Source organism: Lasiosphaeria miniovina, assembly GCF_030549165.1.
Source record: "Lasiosphaeria miniovina strain SMH2392-1A chromosome Unknown B0T26scaffold_9, whole genome shotgun sequence".
In the NCBI taxonomy this organism is placed as follows: Eukaryota; Fungi; Ascomycota; class Sordariomycetes; order Sordariales; family Lasiosphaeriaceae; genus Lasiosphaeria; species Lasiosphaeria miniovina.
In genome coordinates this window covers 553405-568985 of record NW_026848228.1, presented here as the reverse complement: position 1 = coordinate 568985, position 15581 = coordinate 553405, and the positions used below count along the sequence as shown (strand labels likewise).

Here is a 15581-nt window from a genome sequence, read left to right as displayed (position 1 = left end):
GTCGTTTGAACAACTTCGCACGGGAACTTACAACACCAGGAAAAAACATCACCAGATTCCCTAGCTTAAGGACGTTGAAGATTTCACTAGAAATTCGTCTTACTTGATTAGCTCAATCTGCCATCTCCAGCCTACTGGTCGCCAGCTTCAGCCGCCGCCCAACTAGTGCAGCCAAGACCGACCGAGCCGACAACCAGAAGCTCAACACCAGAGCCACCTTCAAAAAGCTCACCATCAAAGCATCATACCTGGCATACAAGTCAACGATCAGCGACAAGGAAAGAGCAGAGGTGTTCTGTCAGGGGGAGGAGCGGATGGGAGGACAGTTCTTTCAGGTTTAGCGTTGATCGAATATATAACTATACCTGCCTCACTGTTGACTGTGCTACAAAGTGTGCTAACAATGAAAACTAATTAACGTACACTCAGGCCCGTAGTCTGACGCCGTGGACGCTCTCGACATGATTCTTGAAATGGTCTAAGTGCTTGAACTCCAGCGCCTCCCCCTTGCACTTCGGGTGGTTGCACAGCATCCGCTTCACGTCGCCTAGCTGTTGCGCGTGCTTCCTATCGAAATGGTCGTACATCACCGCTGGTCGACAGTACTTGAACGTCCGTTCCCCATGGGACAGGGTCTCATCTCTGATGCAGCGTGGACATTGCTTCCTGTCCATCAGGAGCGGAGAGGGGTCCGGCCCAGGAGACTCCTCCACCGTGACGTCGGCCTGCGCCTGCGCCCTCCGTCGGATGCGGCCCGGCCTCGCCGTCTCCCGTTTGTCGCACAGGATGACCATCAGCTCGTCCGCCCGGATCCGGAGTTCGAGGAGCTCTGCGGGGCCCAAGTTGTCCGGCTGGTTGCAGAGGATCTCGGCGAGCTGAGCGCGCTCGGTGATCTGCAGGTCGACGGCCGGCTTGACGTACTCCCTCTCTTGCCCATCGGCATCCATGTCCCATGTCGGGCGGTTATAAAAGTAATGTTTCCGGTAATCTCGCCGGATAGCTGTCTTCCGCTGCTGCTCCTTGGTCGCGATCAACTTGGTCAGTTCTCGAATCTTGCCCTCGTTTTCCGAGCCCTTGATCCGGTGCCGGCCGCCTTTGAGCTGTGCCCTCTCCGCCTTCAGCGCTTCGATCTGCGGATCGGGCGGCATTAGCTACCAGACATCATTGGGAACCATGTCTTTGCTCGCGCGAGGGTCGCGCGAAAGGCCGATATGCGTAAGCATTGCGAGTAGACTGTCCTCGGTCGGCTCCTCCAAGAACGCGTTCTGAAGGTGGAACCGAACATTCTCGTTGATGTATGCGCTGTTGAACGTAGCCCACTTCGGGTCGTGGCGCATCATCTGATCGCGGACAGCATCGGAGGCGTTGCCTATACGCTGTTAGAATAGGGCTAACCTGGATATGAAGAGAACGTATCGTCTGCTGCGTTAGCCGCTCCCCTACGCCAGGCCTTTGGTTCGGTTGAATTCTCTTCTCCAGCGTCGAGCGACTGCCGCTCCATGTCGTAACGTAACTTGTGGTAGGGAAGCGGTTGATACTTCCGCTCCTCGGATTCTTCCTCTATAATGGACTCGTCGTACTGGCGGAAGACAGGTCGCTTGAGCCATTCCTCCTTCCATCGCAAAGGGGTCATGCCACTGACAAGGCGCTTTAGCGACTATAAGGGTGGGTGAGAGGGTAGGAGACGTGCCTTCTTAACTTCTTTACTGTCGTTTGTGTCCATATGGCGGCGTGTGACACTGGCGAACAACTGCTTGTACTGGCGGAAATACTGCCACGATGTGCCCCACGACTTGATCCGGTATGTTTGACAAAGGTAGTCGAGGAAATCCATCGCCCTCGCTCGGGCTCAAACTTGGGTTGCATCCTTGATCGCGTCTCACCAGGGCCCCAACTTGGCGAATTCACAGTATCTATAGGTTCGTTAGCAAAAATGCCGATATAATATACAAGGCAGACGACCTATTTACCTCTTACATTTTCGTAGGATGTTAGCAACGTTGAGCTTAGTTGCGTCGGCGTAGGCGGGCTGAAGGAAATGCACGTTCTCGAGCTGCTTGCGGAGAGCTGCGCGTTGGTCGGCCGTAAGGGGATTTGCTTGTCTCGCAATCCGCTCATCGGCTTCTCGCTGTTTCGCAGTGAACTGCTGAACCAACTCCGCATTGCGGTCTGCGAGCGGCTGCGGCAGGCAACGAGCTGGCATGGCGATGGCGTTGAGTATTTGGTAGTTGTATAGGAACTTGAGCAACGTCTGCTCCTCCTTTTTGTCAAGGCCCACGATTCCGTGCGTGACTGTGTCTTGTTAGTTATGCCGGAGAGAAGGGAGGAGGGAGAAGGGGAGGGGGGAGAGGGTGAGCGTACACTAGGGTTGACGTAAACGGCCTTCTCTCCCGTGGCCGGGTGGGTGCGGATAATTCCACCGCGCGAGCGAGTAGTTAGCCTGCTCGTACGCCGAGTGGCGTGCCTTGAGGCCGTATAGCGCGTCCACGAACAGCGTGTTGCCGCCCGTCTTCAGCTTGTCGGAGATATACAGGAAGGTGGTTACCGGGGGTTGCTGCTCGTACGGCACGTCCGAGTACCACGCCACTAAGGAGGTCCAGTTCGCGAACAAGGTGTACACGCTGTTGTCGCCCGCGCCGCGGTGGTCCAGGTTAGCATACAGAAAGAATATCGCTAAGGGAGAGTCGAAACATACTAGCTGAAATACCCGCGGAAATTAAGCGCCTCCAGCTCGTCCTTGCCGGCCGCACTGAGGCTGCTGACCTCGGTGCCGGTGGTCGGCGTTGGGTCGGTGGCCGTCACGACGCCCTTGGGCAATAAGCTCGGGAACGAAGTGTCGGCGTCGAGGCCGTGCTCGACGTGCTCGAACGGCTTGAGCGGTAGGTGCCTTTGCGTACGGTGCCTGATTTTGAGTATCGAGGGCTATCGACTGTAACGATGACAGTCGACAAGCCGGGAATGATGGGAGGCGTGAGGGAAGCCATTTTATGTCTGGTTGCGCCGCTGCGTCGCTGTGATGGGGAGCCGAAAATGGATTCGAGGTTGAAGAAAACGGTTTCCTGGATTGCGAGTGCGACTGCTTTCTCAAGAGCCAACTGCTGCCCAACTGCCCAGCCCACGGCACCGGCAACGGCACCGACAACGGTAGTGCAGCCCGTGGTCAGCACCGGAAGTACGCAGTCTGGGGTAAAGAGAACACCCAACACAACTGCTCAACCCACGGCAACGGCACCGGCACCGGCAACGGTAGTGCATCCTGGAATGTTTACTTTTACAGACAAGGCCGGGGTCAGCACCGGAAGTACGCAATCTGGGGTAAAGATAATACTCAACACAGCTACCCAGCAGCCTATAGCTAGTACCGGAACTAGGCAATCTGGGGAAAAGAGAACACTCAACACAACTGCCCAGCCCAAGGCAGCGGCAACGACAACGATAGCGCAACCTGGAACGCTGACTTTTGCAGCAGACAAGTCTGGGGTCGGCACCGGAACAACGGAGAATAAGCCTCAAGGTCTAAAGAGAAAAATAGCGGAAGGAGAGGAAGAATGCCAGCTAGATGGGAACAGAGAGACGAAAAAGATTACTGGTACTAATCGTGGGCGGGCTAGGCGGGAACGGAGCTCGAGATGGTGGTATTAGCGCTCTTTACAGCGGGTGGTTAGCAGGCGTAAATTACGGAGTGGGTGAGGCCGTTACCTTACGGGGCTGCGTGTGGCGCTGGAAGTGGCGCTGGTTGAAGCTTGGGCTCGGTCGGGGAAGGGCGTGTGCATGTGCGAGCACCTGGAAACTAGATGCCAGCATATCAGGGCAGTCAACTGGGGATGGTCAAGGCGGGTGGCCTCTTTGCCCCTGTTAGTATTTACTTCGCCGATACTAAGGTCTTCTGAGATTGCTCAGCGTACTCGAACCTTGCTTTCTCTACTACCTCCTTCGCTCTATGTACTTCATCGGCCTCTTCTCCTACTATATTCGCCCTCCGTTCTGCCTGTTCAACACGCAAGGCCGCCCGCCCCTTTTCCCACTCGGCCGTCAGGACTCGCTGTTCAGCCTTTGTTGCCCGCTAGAGCGCTGCCAGTGCCCGCTGCTCTAGTTCCGCCACATGCCGCTCTGTCTCTTCCACACGCTTCGTTACCCCCTCTATCTCTCGCCCTGCTTGTTCTGTAGTTCGCTCGATCGCTGTAATATTTGCTTGCTCGAAGCCCCCCGCGACGGAACCAGCAGTGGACGATTGACCATCTACGCATCCGAGAGACGGCGGGCTCTCGATTGCAGGAGGTCTTAGGTCGCAAATACTAAGGTCGGGCCGTGCGAGAGGTCCGCGGCAATCCTAGCAGACCAGCCATTCGGGAGGCAAGGCCATCGTCGCCAATGGACATACGACACCAACAGATCGATTGCCAGGGGTCATCGGCACTTCGGTGTTGATTACGTCGATAACAGAACCCCGAGCGGGAAGTCCGGCGCGCCCGAAGCGCCGGCAGGGCAGTCTGCTCAACGGAGCTCTGCCCTCGAAGCCTGGTATGCTTACGGCACCGGCAAGGCAGACTCAAGAGAGCTTTGTCTTTCCAAGTCCGGCACACTCATATGTCGCCGGCAGAGCAGGCTTACGGGAGCTCTGCCCTCAAAGCCCGGTGCTCACGGCACCGGGACGGCAGGCTCACAAGAACTCTGTCCTCCCTCGAAGTCCGGCAAGTTTGTGGCACTGGCAAGGCAGGCTCACGAGAGCTCTGTCTCCAAAGTCCGGCACTCACGGCACCGGTACGGCAGGGCAGAGTCCCTCACAGGTAATGCCCGCCGATGCGTGGTAGGCAGGAAGCCCTGCGGCACGCCGCAGGCAGTCAATACCGGGAGCACACGGCACTGTCCCGCTCTCGGCGCCGTAGTGAACGGCACTCAGGTAGTCCTGCCACGCAAAATCGTCGCATGGTAGGCAGGAAGCCCTGCAGACAGCTCCGTGGGCAATGGAGAGCGTTTGCATGAAGCTGAGGACTGGGACGGGTGTACGAAAACTCAGGGAAAAAGAAAGAGCCGAAGACCCTCCTCGCAACTGCCTTGTAATTGACAGGTTGGCTAATTGGCCCGGGCAACTGGCTTGCAGTCGAGGTTGACTGCAGGACCCGGGCAACCTACCTATATATAGGTTGACTGACTTACACAAGCTCGTCGTGAATGCCGTATTCTATGATCTTACCGTTTCTGCCCAACAGGAGAAGGAGAAGGAGAAGAAGGAGAAGGAGAAGGAGGAGAAGGAGAAGGAGGAGAAGGAGGAGGAGAAGGAAAAGGAATAGGTGAACAACACATTGCTTTTGTCTCATCACACTCAATAAGTATGAAGAACGTAGAGGAGGCGGCAGACGGGTTTCCGAATAACACACACCCAAACCATCCCCCCTGGCAACCCCGCTTCCTCGCATACTTCATCCATTTCGATTACCGCCAGCTCTCCAATAAACTCGAAAGAAAAGACGTGATTACTAAAAGACTGGCTAGGAAAAGAAGGTAAGGAGTACCGCCCCCTAATTAGAGGGAGAGCGGGCTGCCCACCTTATCTGAGGTGAGTAAGAGAAGGAAACAAAAGAATTACATTAGATACATTGGGTAAGGGTGTAAACAAACCCCTTGTTGCCAAGCCCCTGAACCCCTATTTAGTAATTAATAGGATCTAAATGAACTACCTTCCCCTCCTAGCTTGGAAGGGCAGGATCGATCGGGATCACAGTCCTACTTTGGCTGCTATCACTTGACCCCCCACCACCACTCTTAAAGTGTGTATTATATCGCCCAGCCAAAGCCGCCCGAGCCCGTTTTTTCTCTCGAAAGTCCTCTGCAAATCGCCGATGAATCGTATTCCACGATAGTCCCCGAGTCCTCAAAAGGGTGAGAAGGGTGTCCTCTTCACGAGTCCAGGGGCTATGTTTCTTTGAACGTCGACTTTTGACCGGCAAATCGGATGATGTTGGTCTGGTGGAAATTGGCATCTTGGGTAGCGAGTTGGATTGTCGGCTTCTAGCTACGCAATTCGTGCAAGGCGGCCAAGAGAACTGTAGCTGGATAGTTGCTATGCCATCCACAATCACGCGTTTGAGGACTGCATCCTTAAGTGGCCACTCATTGAAATCCCCGGCGGAGCTTTGAGAGACAGGTCTATCATCGACGGTATCGAAACCCAGGCTCGGGCTTCCTAATAAGGGAATTAGCTACGAGAACGCCCGGTTAAGAATTCGAAGAACTGACCCAAATCGCTGATATTACCAATGCCCGCTTGCAAAGGAATATCGTATGCATTGTCAGGGATGGCCTGCCCGGCCGCCGATAGGGCGGGCGATGGACGCGGCGGTGTTTGGGAAGGCGATATAGAGCGCTGCAGGACACATGGTTGGGTCAAAACGACCTCATAGCCCGAGCAGGCCCCCTGTCTGCATATCCGGGGGGAGGGCAAGGAGGGCGATAGGCTGAGACCACTGCGTTAGGGGGGGGGGGGGCTCGGTGAGCTCTTACTTCTCCAACATTGAGGGTGTTAGAGAGGGGCGAGTTTGTGCAGGAGGCAGTGGACGAGGAGATGGTCGGCTAAAGTGGCCTCGGCCTTTTCTGAAGACTGCTGAAGGGTCATCTGTCGTTAGTTCAAGAAACATGATTCGTGGAGCCGATGGAATCCTCAACTGGACGTTCCAATCTCTCGGAGGGAGGCCTCCTCCTGTTTGTGATGACGCTATCGATATATGCGGCATTTTTGGCGACTGGTTAGCGGGACTGCGCCCAGGGTTCCGCCAGGCAAACGTAGCGGCGGCCTCGGGAGAGGATGTTGGTGCGAGCTCGGAGGCACAAGGCTCAACACGGCAAGCCTCGCCGCTCAGCGAAGGCTGGCGAAGGCCAGAGTCGAGCGAGCATCGAAATGAAATGGCAGGTGTCGCGAAATTCCGGTAAACGACAAGTAGCGCGCCGGGGTGCGCTGGACAGAGGGGTTGGACAGAGGAGTGGGTGGGTTCTGGGTGGTGAGGACGGACGACAACGACGGCGCGACCGATGTGCGAGGGGCGTATGAGCAAGAACAAGGACGGATGGAGACGTAGCCGAAATGCAGCCTGGCCTGCGCGATGTAGGCGAGTCTGCGGCTTGGGTGTTGTTCCGCGAGTTGTAGGGGGTGAAGTGCGTATCCCGCAGCGTTTGCGCGGTGGCTAAGCAACATCATCATCCTAGCCGTACTCTGCGACGCTATCTTCAGGCTCGATATCGTATCGCCACGGATCACGGCCCTTAACCCGAGGCCGCATGATCCGTGATATCGCTAGAGGTTACCCAGATCGGCTCAGCCGAAGCGGGGGTTAGCCCGTCGTCTCCTGGAACGCCCTCCGCATCCGTCTACATGCGCTTCCTCCTTTTCGTCCCATGTCTGGAGCCGCCCATGGCAAGGCAGAATCTCCCGACTCGCTCCGAACCGTCTGAAACGCGCTGTCGTTCCCCGCCAATCAGCTCCTCCTTTTCAGACCCGATCTGCCTCGCCGTCGGGATATCGAAGCGGCCGCGTCAGCAAGGCCACGTCATCGTTTTGGCGGCCGCATCGGCGCCGCTGGCATTCGGTCCGATTGTGGCCAAAAGGGTTCACCGAGACGCATTGCAAAACGCTTTGGATCCGCCAAGTGAGAGGGCCTCCCGGTATCTCCGCATGTGATGAAATCGATTTCTGCGGGAGTTGTGACTGGTCAGGATACGCAGGTCTTTACAAATTGCGTAGGGGCACCAGGGGGGGCAGGGGGCCTACCAGGCAGGCAGCGAAAGGAGGCACTCTGGAAGGCAGGGGTGGAGGGGAATGGACGTGGTGAGATGTCGCTGACGGAGAGAAACCAAGGTTGGGTGGTTCCAAAGGGGAGAGGAAGCTCGAGGTCGAAGACTAGAGTCGAGCCAAAAGTTGCAATAGACGAAATACACCGTAAAGGCTAAGAATGTCTCGATTAGCGACGCGACGGCGGGCGGCTAGGGGACGCCAAAGAAGGCAAGGACGAGGCATCCGGCCTGGCGAAATAGGGATCAGGGCGCGGGCGACATTGGGCTAGCGGGCTGCAGACGAGAGGGGGCAGGGGAACAGCGAAGTAGATGAGGAGGCGGGGGGGCCGAGCGAAGGGGATAAGAGAGGGAGAAAGTCGAGAAGGGATGTCGAAGAGGGCTCTATTTATGCGGCGGGTGCGGCTGAACCGTGCGAGGACGCGAGTCTGACGGAGCGCTATACCCGATTCGGAAGGCCGCCGTTTCCGGATGCAGCGACAGCATGTTGAACATTACAAACATATAGGTCCTGGGCCTGTCCATAGTTGTCTGGGTGCCGGTGGCTCCACCAATGCCAGGCGGCAGAGAGGCGTAGCTGCCTGATTCCGCCATTTAGCGTCTTTGCCGTTTGCTCCTTTGTAGAGGCGGACGACAGGCAAGTGGGCTGCACCGGAAACAGGTGCAACTCTACTTGCCAGCTCGGACAATTAGAAATCCTTGTAGATTTGCGCGTAAGGCGGTCTTTATATACGCCGTTTCTGGCTTTGTGCTCTCTCACCTGTGTCTTTTGCTTGCTCTTGTACAGTGGTTTACGTTGATTTTACATTCACTGCTGTCTCACCCCAGCATCTGCCTGCCCCTCCAATGGCTGCCCAGGTGCCGAGAACTGCCGCCGACATCCAGCCGCCGCTCGGCACGGCCCCGTATGACCATGCCCACCACGTCAAGTACCAGGATGGCGAACTCGTCTGGGCCGCGCAGGGCGGCGACATTGAACAGCCCCAGGGCCGCGTCAAGCGCGACGACATTGTCGCCGTCCTGAAAGCGCCCGAGGGCACGCCCGGTTACTTGGTTTACAGCCTGGCCGAGGCACCCGAGGGCGAGCAGCCCTTCAAGCTCTCTGTCTTGCTGGCGCCGCAGCTGCCGGAGGAGCCGCTAGCCGAATTCCTCCTGGCCGACATGCCGGCCCACTTCGCCGTGCAGGCCAGCCACCTGCTGCACGTCATCGTGTCGACGCGCTCGGGCACCGGCCAGGCCACCGCCTTCTTTGACCATGTCCTGCGCCCGCTGCTGGCCGCCCTCGGACTCGAGGCCCACACCGAGCCCGATCTCCCCGCCATGCCCGGCTCGTACCGCGTCACGGCGACTCAGAGCCCGCACACCGTCCGAGACTTTGCGCGCAGCCTTGGGGTCGTCGGAACAAGCGGCGCGACGTCGCTGTCCGGCAACGGCAGCAATGTCCCTTCAGCGCCCACCATTCTTCTCCTGAGCGGCGACGGCGGCGTCATCGACCTGCTCAACGGCGTCGGCGGCAGCAGCAGCAGCGCCGCGCCGCCCACGGTGGCGCTGCTGCCTCTCGGGACGGGCAACGCGCTGTTCCACTCTCTGCACAAGCCACTGTACTCGGCGGCGGAGGCTACCGGCGCCTCCGGCCAGTCGCCCCTGGTCCTCGGCCTGCGCACGCTGCTCCGCGGCGCCTCGGCACCCCTCCCCACCTTCCGCGCCTCCTTCTCCCCGGGATCGCGCCTCGTCGCCGCGCCCGAGGGCATCAAAGCGGCCGTTGTTGCCGAGGACGGCGACGGCGACGCACATGCCAGCGGCGACGAGCATGACCATCCGCCCATCGACCACCTCGTCGGCGCCATCGTGGCCAGCTACGGCTTCCACGCCAGCCTCGTGTGGGTCAGCGACACGCCGGCGTACCGCGCCCACGGCGCCAAGCGCTTCGGCATGGCGGCGGCCGAGCTGCTGAAGGAGGCACACGCGTACGCGGCGACGGTGGCGGTGCGCCGGCCTGGCAGCACGGAGGAGGAATTGCTGCTCGCGCCAGACAGCCCCAAAAAACCCCGCGCCGAGTTCACCTACGTGCTCGCAACCCTCGTCTCGAGCCTGGAGCGCGCCTTCACCATCTCGCCCGCCAGCCGCCCGCTCGACGGCCAGCTGCGCCTCGTGCACTTTGGCGCCGCCGACGGCGAGCGCACCATGGACGTCATGCGCGCGGCGTACCGCGGCGGCGAGCACGTTGGGATGTGCTGGACGACGCAGACACAGAGTGATGGCGGGAAAGATGTCGAGGACGGCGTCGGCTACGACGCCGTCGACGAGGTCCGCGTCACCGTCCACGAGCCCGACCCCCGCTGGCGCAAGGTGTGCATCGACGGGACTATTGTCGAGCTCGAGGACGGCGGCTGGATGGCTGTCGCCCGCAGCGCTGAGCAGCGCCTGCGCGTCCTGGTCGACCCGTCGGTGCTGTGACACGGCGTGTCTCTCTCTGGTTGGATGGCGGGCTGGCGAGGGTCTTTGTTGTTCAGGTAGAGCGGGTGTTGTTGGGATGCGTGGTCTTGTGTTGCTGGGTGGGTGGGTGGGTGGCTGACTGGCTGGGGCGTTTAGACGAACTTTTTTGGGGGTGCGTTTATGGCGATACCGTGTCGTGGCAAATATCAGCATGATTTATTTCCTTTTATCTCGGGCTGTGGAGATTCATTGATGTTTAGACTCTGCTGTTAAGCTAGATGTGTATGGAGGGGGTAACCATCGGCCAGATCCCTGCCCTTCTCAGCAATCAGACCTAGACCTGGATGGGTTGTACCAAGGACAACAGGGAGGAAGTAGGCAAGTGACACCCATACGAGAATTGGCAACTTAGTTGACCATGCCTATTTTGGCCCAGCCCACTTTTGGCCCATGCGCAAGCCACCATGCACTTACACCACATGTGATCGATCCTTTTTCTTCAACACACCGCAACTTCCTCAAAACAACACCAAATTCCTTCAATTCTACTACATTCGAGAGCCCTTTCAATAATCTTTCCAGCAATGCCTCAATATAACGAACTGGAAATGCTGCAGGCTATGCAAAAAGTCCGAGAAGGCATTCCGTTGCGGCGCGCGGCCGAAGAATGTGGCGTTCCAAGGACTACCCTTCGCAACCGTATGGCCGGCCACAAATCCCGCCATATTGCATTCGAACAATGCAGGTTCTTCCGCATACAACGGAAGCCCGGCTCGCCGAATGGATCATCCTTCAGGGCGCTCTCGGCCTACCTCCAACGCATGCAACGGTCAGGGAATTTGCCCGCCGGCTGGCCGTGGACGGAGGCAAGCCGGAATACGTAGGACCGAAGTGGTTGCGCGGCTTCATGGCCCGGAACCCGTCAATTCGGACCCAGCGGGCACAAAGCATGGGTGCGGCCCGGCTCAACGGCGCCACGGTCCCGGTAATCACGGCTTGGTTCAACTACCTGGCCCTCCCGGCTATCAAGCTGATCAAGCCGGAGAACCGTTGGAATAAAGACGAGACTGGCCTTCTTGAAGGCCAGGGTGACAACGGCATGGTTCTTGGATCTGAGGAAAGGGCCAACAACAAGAAGCTGAAGAAAAAGCAGTCAGGATCACGGAATTGGTCCACGTTCGTGGAATGCATCTCTGCAACGGGCAGGTCAATACCTCCTTTGGTGATCATGAAGGGGAAACCCTTACAACAACAACACTACCCAAATAAAATGGGTCCCTTCAAAGGTTGGAAGTTCCACACGCAAGAAAAAGGCTGGATTGACGATGAGAGTGCGTTAAAATGGCTTCAGGAAGTCTTCCTTCCTAACACCCGTACGGCCAACAACGAACGCCGGCTCCTCATTGTTGACGGCCACGGTAGTCATACAACTGATGATTATATGTGGACCTGCTTCCAAAATAACATTCAGCTTCTTTACTTACCGGCACACTCATCACACGTCCTTCAGCCGCTTGATTTGACGGTTTTCTCGGTCCTGAAGCGGGCATACCGGAAGAGGTTTAACTCTCTACCCCGGTGCTCCGATTCAACGGTCTCCGGCCAGCGCACTATGTTGACCTGTTACCGGGCTGCCCGGGAAGAAGCATTCAAGGAAGAAAACTGCAAGGCAGGGTGGTATGCTACCGGCTTGTGGCCGGTAAACAAGCTCAAGCCACTCACGAGCCCTCAAGTGCTAGAAAATAGCAACAAAGCCGGTAAAAGTACGGCTTTAGCTGCTCTCGAGGAAGAGAGGGATACGGCTCATCAACAACAACAGTTGCTTGACGATTACGGCACTTGGAAGACTCCTAATAAGGTTACGGACCCTACGGTTGCTTTGGCCAAAGTAAACATCAGCTCCCCGGCCCGCAGGGCACGTCACCAGCTATTCAGGAAGGTCAGGAATGCATTCACCCTCAGGGACTTTGAGATGGCTAAGCTCAGACACGAAAATGAGGCTCTGAAAGCTGAGCTTGAGAACAAAAAGGGAACCAAGAGGAAGAAGGTGGAATTGAGCCCAAATTCCAAGTTTGCCTCAATAAAAGACATTCGGCGCGCGCAGAGAGCAGTGGGGCGCGATATTGACAGCTCTGACGAATCAGAAAGCTCGGAAGAAGAAGAGGAAGTCAAAAGTTGTATAGTAATTGGTTGATTTGGCGATATTTTACATGCTTCAATGTAGGGTGTCATTCATGTCAGTGGGCGGCTCAGCACGGGCCAAAAGTGGGCTGGGCCAAAATAGGCATGGTCAACTTAATTAGTTCATGCCCTAGCTGAGTTTGTTGGGCCCGGCGACGGAGAACCAGGTGCCATGTCGACATTAAATTATAAAAGAAGTGAATGAAAGGGGCTGTGGAGTGAAGACTAAAGCCACACAGGCATCAAAGGGTGTGTGGATTCAATGTTAGAATCGGAGAAGAGTGAGAAAAGAGTAAGCCCAGACTCTAAAAACAAAACATGAAACCTAATCAGGAACCAAAGACACTTGCGATACAAATCTCACTCACTTACCAAGGCCAGACAGATACGAACAAAAAGAACAAGCGAAGATTGATATACAATAATAGTAGGCAAAAAAAGAAAAATATAACATACAGCACTGTGGATTCGCTGGTGGTCACCCACCCAGCTACTAGTCCAGCGGTTAGTGACCTTCTCTTATGAACACAAAAGCGCCCATTTTCGGCTCCTTACTACCCTCATTTTTGGCAACCTGAAGCCCACCGAAAAAAATGCGGCGTCTTACGGCACATCCGTTTCTTGGCCTTCAAACGGGCCAACGACCAAGACCAACCAGAAATATGGCCAGGGAACGGGAAAAATTGGGTTATGCTGTCCCTCCCCCTCTTCCCTCGTCACGCCCTCATTTCCCCTTAGTCCCTCACATCCGTCACCATCCCTTGACCTGCATCATTATCTCTGTCTTCGCTGAGCCTTACGATGGTAAAACGAAACAGGCGTCCAGGTTAGAGGCCTGCGAGTAGCTAAATAGCGCGGCAAACCCCTCGTTTCCCGAAAGACCTCGATTCCCAGAGATAGGAAAATAAGAAGAACGAAGAGTTAATCCAATAGTAACCGTTAAGTAATAGAAGCTCTATTGCCGAGAAAATAAAACTAATTCGATTTACTTCCCAGGTTAAATAGACCGAGTATCACCGCACGGTCAACTGAATGAGGCAAGGCTATATATAGTTGTTGTATTCGTAGAATCTAAAGCTAAGGAATTCAATAGGAGGCTTTCGAGTTGCAAGTCCGTTATCAACGGCCCTGGTCTCCAATAACATCATCAAGAACAAGACAGTAAGTGCCACGCCGCCATCCACCCCCTTTGTCACTCGCCTTCCTGTACCTGGACTATTCCCGTGTAGACACGTCCTGGATATATTTTTGTGGCTAAATGGCTTAGATGATGCATCTTTTCAGGATTCGTTGGCGTTGAGCTCCGTCCGCAGCAGACCTGGCCGCGCTGCTCGCCGCTCGCCGCTCGCCGCCTGCGACCGCACCCGGGCCACCACCACCAGTAGAGAATACACCACTTCTGCGGTCGGTTCCTCGAACCACACTCCACTTCTTCAACAAATAGCTCGTTAGAATATTGATCTCCTGTCGAGTGCAAGCTTAAGTGCCTTTAATATACCTTGCCTTGTTCCTTGTCAAAACTTCCTGGGTTGTCAGAATCCTATTGCAAAGGCGCTACAATAGGAAAATTTCAAACATTGGGTGGGGGGACCCAATAATACCAAGTCCCCCCTATCAGGGTAGGTGTAATTGTGCTTCAATTTCCCAGCGAAGTTTACACTTGACCCATAAACTAAGCCTAATTAGGTTGCTTGGAAGATGACGTAACACGGCCAGCGACAATAAAACTCATAATGCGCTATGCCGTGATAATTAGATATGAAATTCATATCCTCTTTAGTACTTACCAGGTCGAAACAAAAACCGGTTTTGCCTAAGGCGCTCTCGATACGTGCTATCGTAATGTACCCTCTCATTACGTCGCCTAGGCCGAACTCGGATAGCGTCTGACCAGGGGTTGTAGAGGGGATAATACTTCCGGTCCAACGGGACTCGGCGGCCGGGCTATCGGGGAACTCGCGTAGTCTCCAGGTCAGGACGGGCTGGCGTTGTCGTAGAATTCGCCGCGTCCGGGAACAAATTCCTTCCATAGTAGCTCTTGTCCAGCGGCGGGCGTTAGTAGATTACGCGTCGTCCAAAATAGACCCTGCTGTATAAATACCGCTAGGTCGACGGCGTTAAGCTCGAACATGACGAGAGCATTCCATAGGGAGCTCTCAACCTCGTAGCGATCCGAGAGCCGTGCGACTATATTAATATTGATGTGATACTTGATGCCGCTATCGCCTGGCGTGAGATGTAGCATTGCCATGGTGTTTGCCGATTTGCCCGAGAGTAGAGATGCGATAGTATATAATATTGATGATGAAAAGTGCCGTAAAGGCAGTATGGTTGTAGAGTTTAGGACTCTGTATTTGGAAGAATGTTGGTACAAGTACAGTGTCATGGATTCCCTCTGTACTGGCCGCGCTGCACTGGAGTGGGGCGCCCAGGAAGAATAATGGGGCTGAGGGGAGGCCCGAAAAGAAGTGGGTCTTGGTTCGGGCCCAGGCCTGAACGCTGTGAGCTTCCTGTTCGGGCCCGCTCTGATTGGCCCACCTTAGATATATACGACGACCGTAGCCACGGTCTTAGTTCTTGCTTGGTTCTTCAGGCAAGCAATACACATTCACTGCACTCATACACTTTGGGTGGCATTCCGATTTGACTATATTACCCGTGCGATAGGAGCTTGCCCTTTGTTCTATCTTCATACTTACCAACCCCAGCATTCTGCGGAGCCTGTGCTCCCTTACAGACAGGTGACCCTAACAGTCGAGTGGTTTGTAATACTAGGGCTTTATTTTCCCTTTATTTTTTCTTTATTCCCTTTTTGACGTGCAATATTCGACGCCATTTCAACCTACAATGAAGATACAACTTCGGAGTCTTTCCTTCCTCGGCACAAGCCAACAGGCCTTGAGCCTTAAATAACGGCGTTGCCGCGGGCGTCAAGGTTCGACGCCAAACACTATCACGCGAGTATGACTACGTTGCAAATAAGTTTTCTAGCGATGAGTGTTCCGGTGAGCAACCTTATTACTGGAGATATAAAACTATGGAGGCGAACTCCTCGAGGCCATCTCTGCCAACAATTTTGCTGTTGCGATTTCTGTCGATAGACAACATGCCTACAAGTGCCCCAGCAGTCGATAACGACCGTGGCGTCGAGCTCTCCAACCTCGGCGAGCGCGGCAACAATG

At 55.6% G+C, this 15581-nt stretch overlaps 5 protein-coding genes across 5 annotated transcripts; 2 read left to right on the top strand and 3 right to left on the bottom strand.

The window, feature by feature from the left end:
- Positions 1-425: 425 nt before the first annotated feature.
- Positions 426-1340, bottom strand: B0T26DRAFT_744765 (FluG domain-containing protein; the record flags this gene model as incomplete). The annotated part of the gene is made up of 2 exons (XM_060444454.1): positions 426-1130; positions 1161-1340. The coding sequence occupies 2 exons, from the start codon at positions 1338-1340 to the stop codon at positions 426-428; spliced, it is 885 nt and encodes a 294-aa protein (XP_060289407.1).
- Positions 1270-1804, bottom strand: B0T26DRAFT_528887 (uncharacterized protein). Its single transcript, XM_060435521.1, has 2 exons — positions 1691-1804; positions 1270-1637 (listed from the first exon to the last, which is right to left on the bottom strand). Exon 2 carries the CDS (start codon positions 1631-1633, stop codon positions 1391-1393), a length of 243 nt encoding a protein of 80 aa, XP_060289406.1. The 5' UTR covers positions 1634-1637; positions 1691-1804; the 3' UTR covers positions 1270-1390.
- Positions 1805-4371: 2567 nt separating this feature from the next.
- On the top strand, positions 4372-5291 carry B0T26DRAFT_681857 (uncharacterized protein; the record flags this gene model as incomplete). The annotated part of the gene is made up of 3 exons (XM_060440691.1): positions 4372-4406; positions 4444-4929; positions 5144-5291. 3 exons carry the CDS (start codon positions 4372-4374, stop codon positions 5289-5291), a joined length of 669 nt encoding a protein of 222 aa, XP_060289405.1.
- Positions 5292-5552: 261 nt separating this feature from the next.
- B0T26DRAFT_528825 (uncharacterized protein) lies at positions 5553-6733 on the bottom strand. The gene is made up of 3 exons (XM_060435520.1): positions 6603-6733; positions 6238-6455; positions 5553-6184 (listed from the first exon to the last, which is right to left on the bottom strand). The coding sequence occupies exons 1-3, from the start codon at positions 6611-6613 to the stop codon at positions 5688-5690; spliced, it is 726 nt and encodes a 241-aa protein (XP_060289404.1). The 5' UTR covers positions 6614-6733; the 3' UTR covers positions 5553-5687.
- A 1492-nt stretch (positions 6734-8225) lies between these two features.
- Positions 8226-10351, top strand: B0T26DRAFT_734473 (ATP-NAD kinase-like domain-containing protein). The gene has a single exon (XM_060443198.1). The coding sequence runs from the start codon at positions 8629-8631 to the stop codon at positions 10237-10239; it is 1611 nt and encodes a 536-aa protein (XP_060289403.1). The 5' UTR covers positions 8226-8628; the 3' UTR covers positions 10240-10351.
- Positions 10352-15581: the final 5230 nt, after the last annotated feature.

What these genes read in the sequence shown, in the direction of transcription:
- B0T26DRAFT_528825 (XM_060435520.1), bottom strand. An exon ending in TGGTAATATCAGCGATTTGG is followed by an intron (nt 6,185 to 6,237) that starts GTCAGTTCTTCG and finishes TTCCCTTATTAG; the next exon opens with GAAGCCCGAGCCTGGGTTTC.
- B0T26DRAFT_734473 (XM_060443198.1), top strand. Translation starts at nt 8,629, where the DNA reads ATGGCTGCCCAGGTGCCGAGAACTGCCGCCGACATCCAGCCGCCGCTC.
- B0T26DRAFT_528887 (XM_060435521.1), bottom strand. Translation starts at nt 1,633, where the DNA reads ATGACCCCTTTGCGATGGAAGGAGGAATGGCTCAAGCGACCTGTCTTC.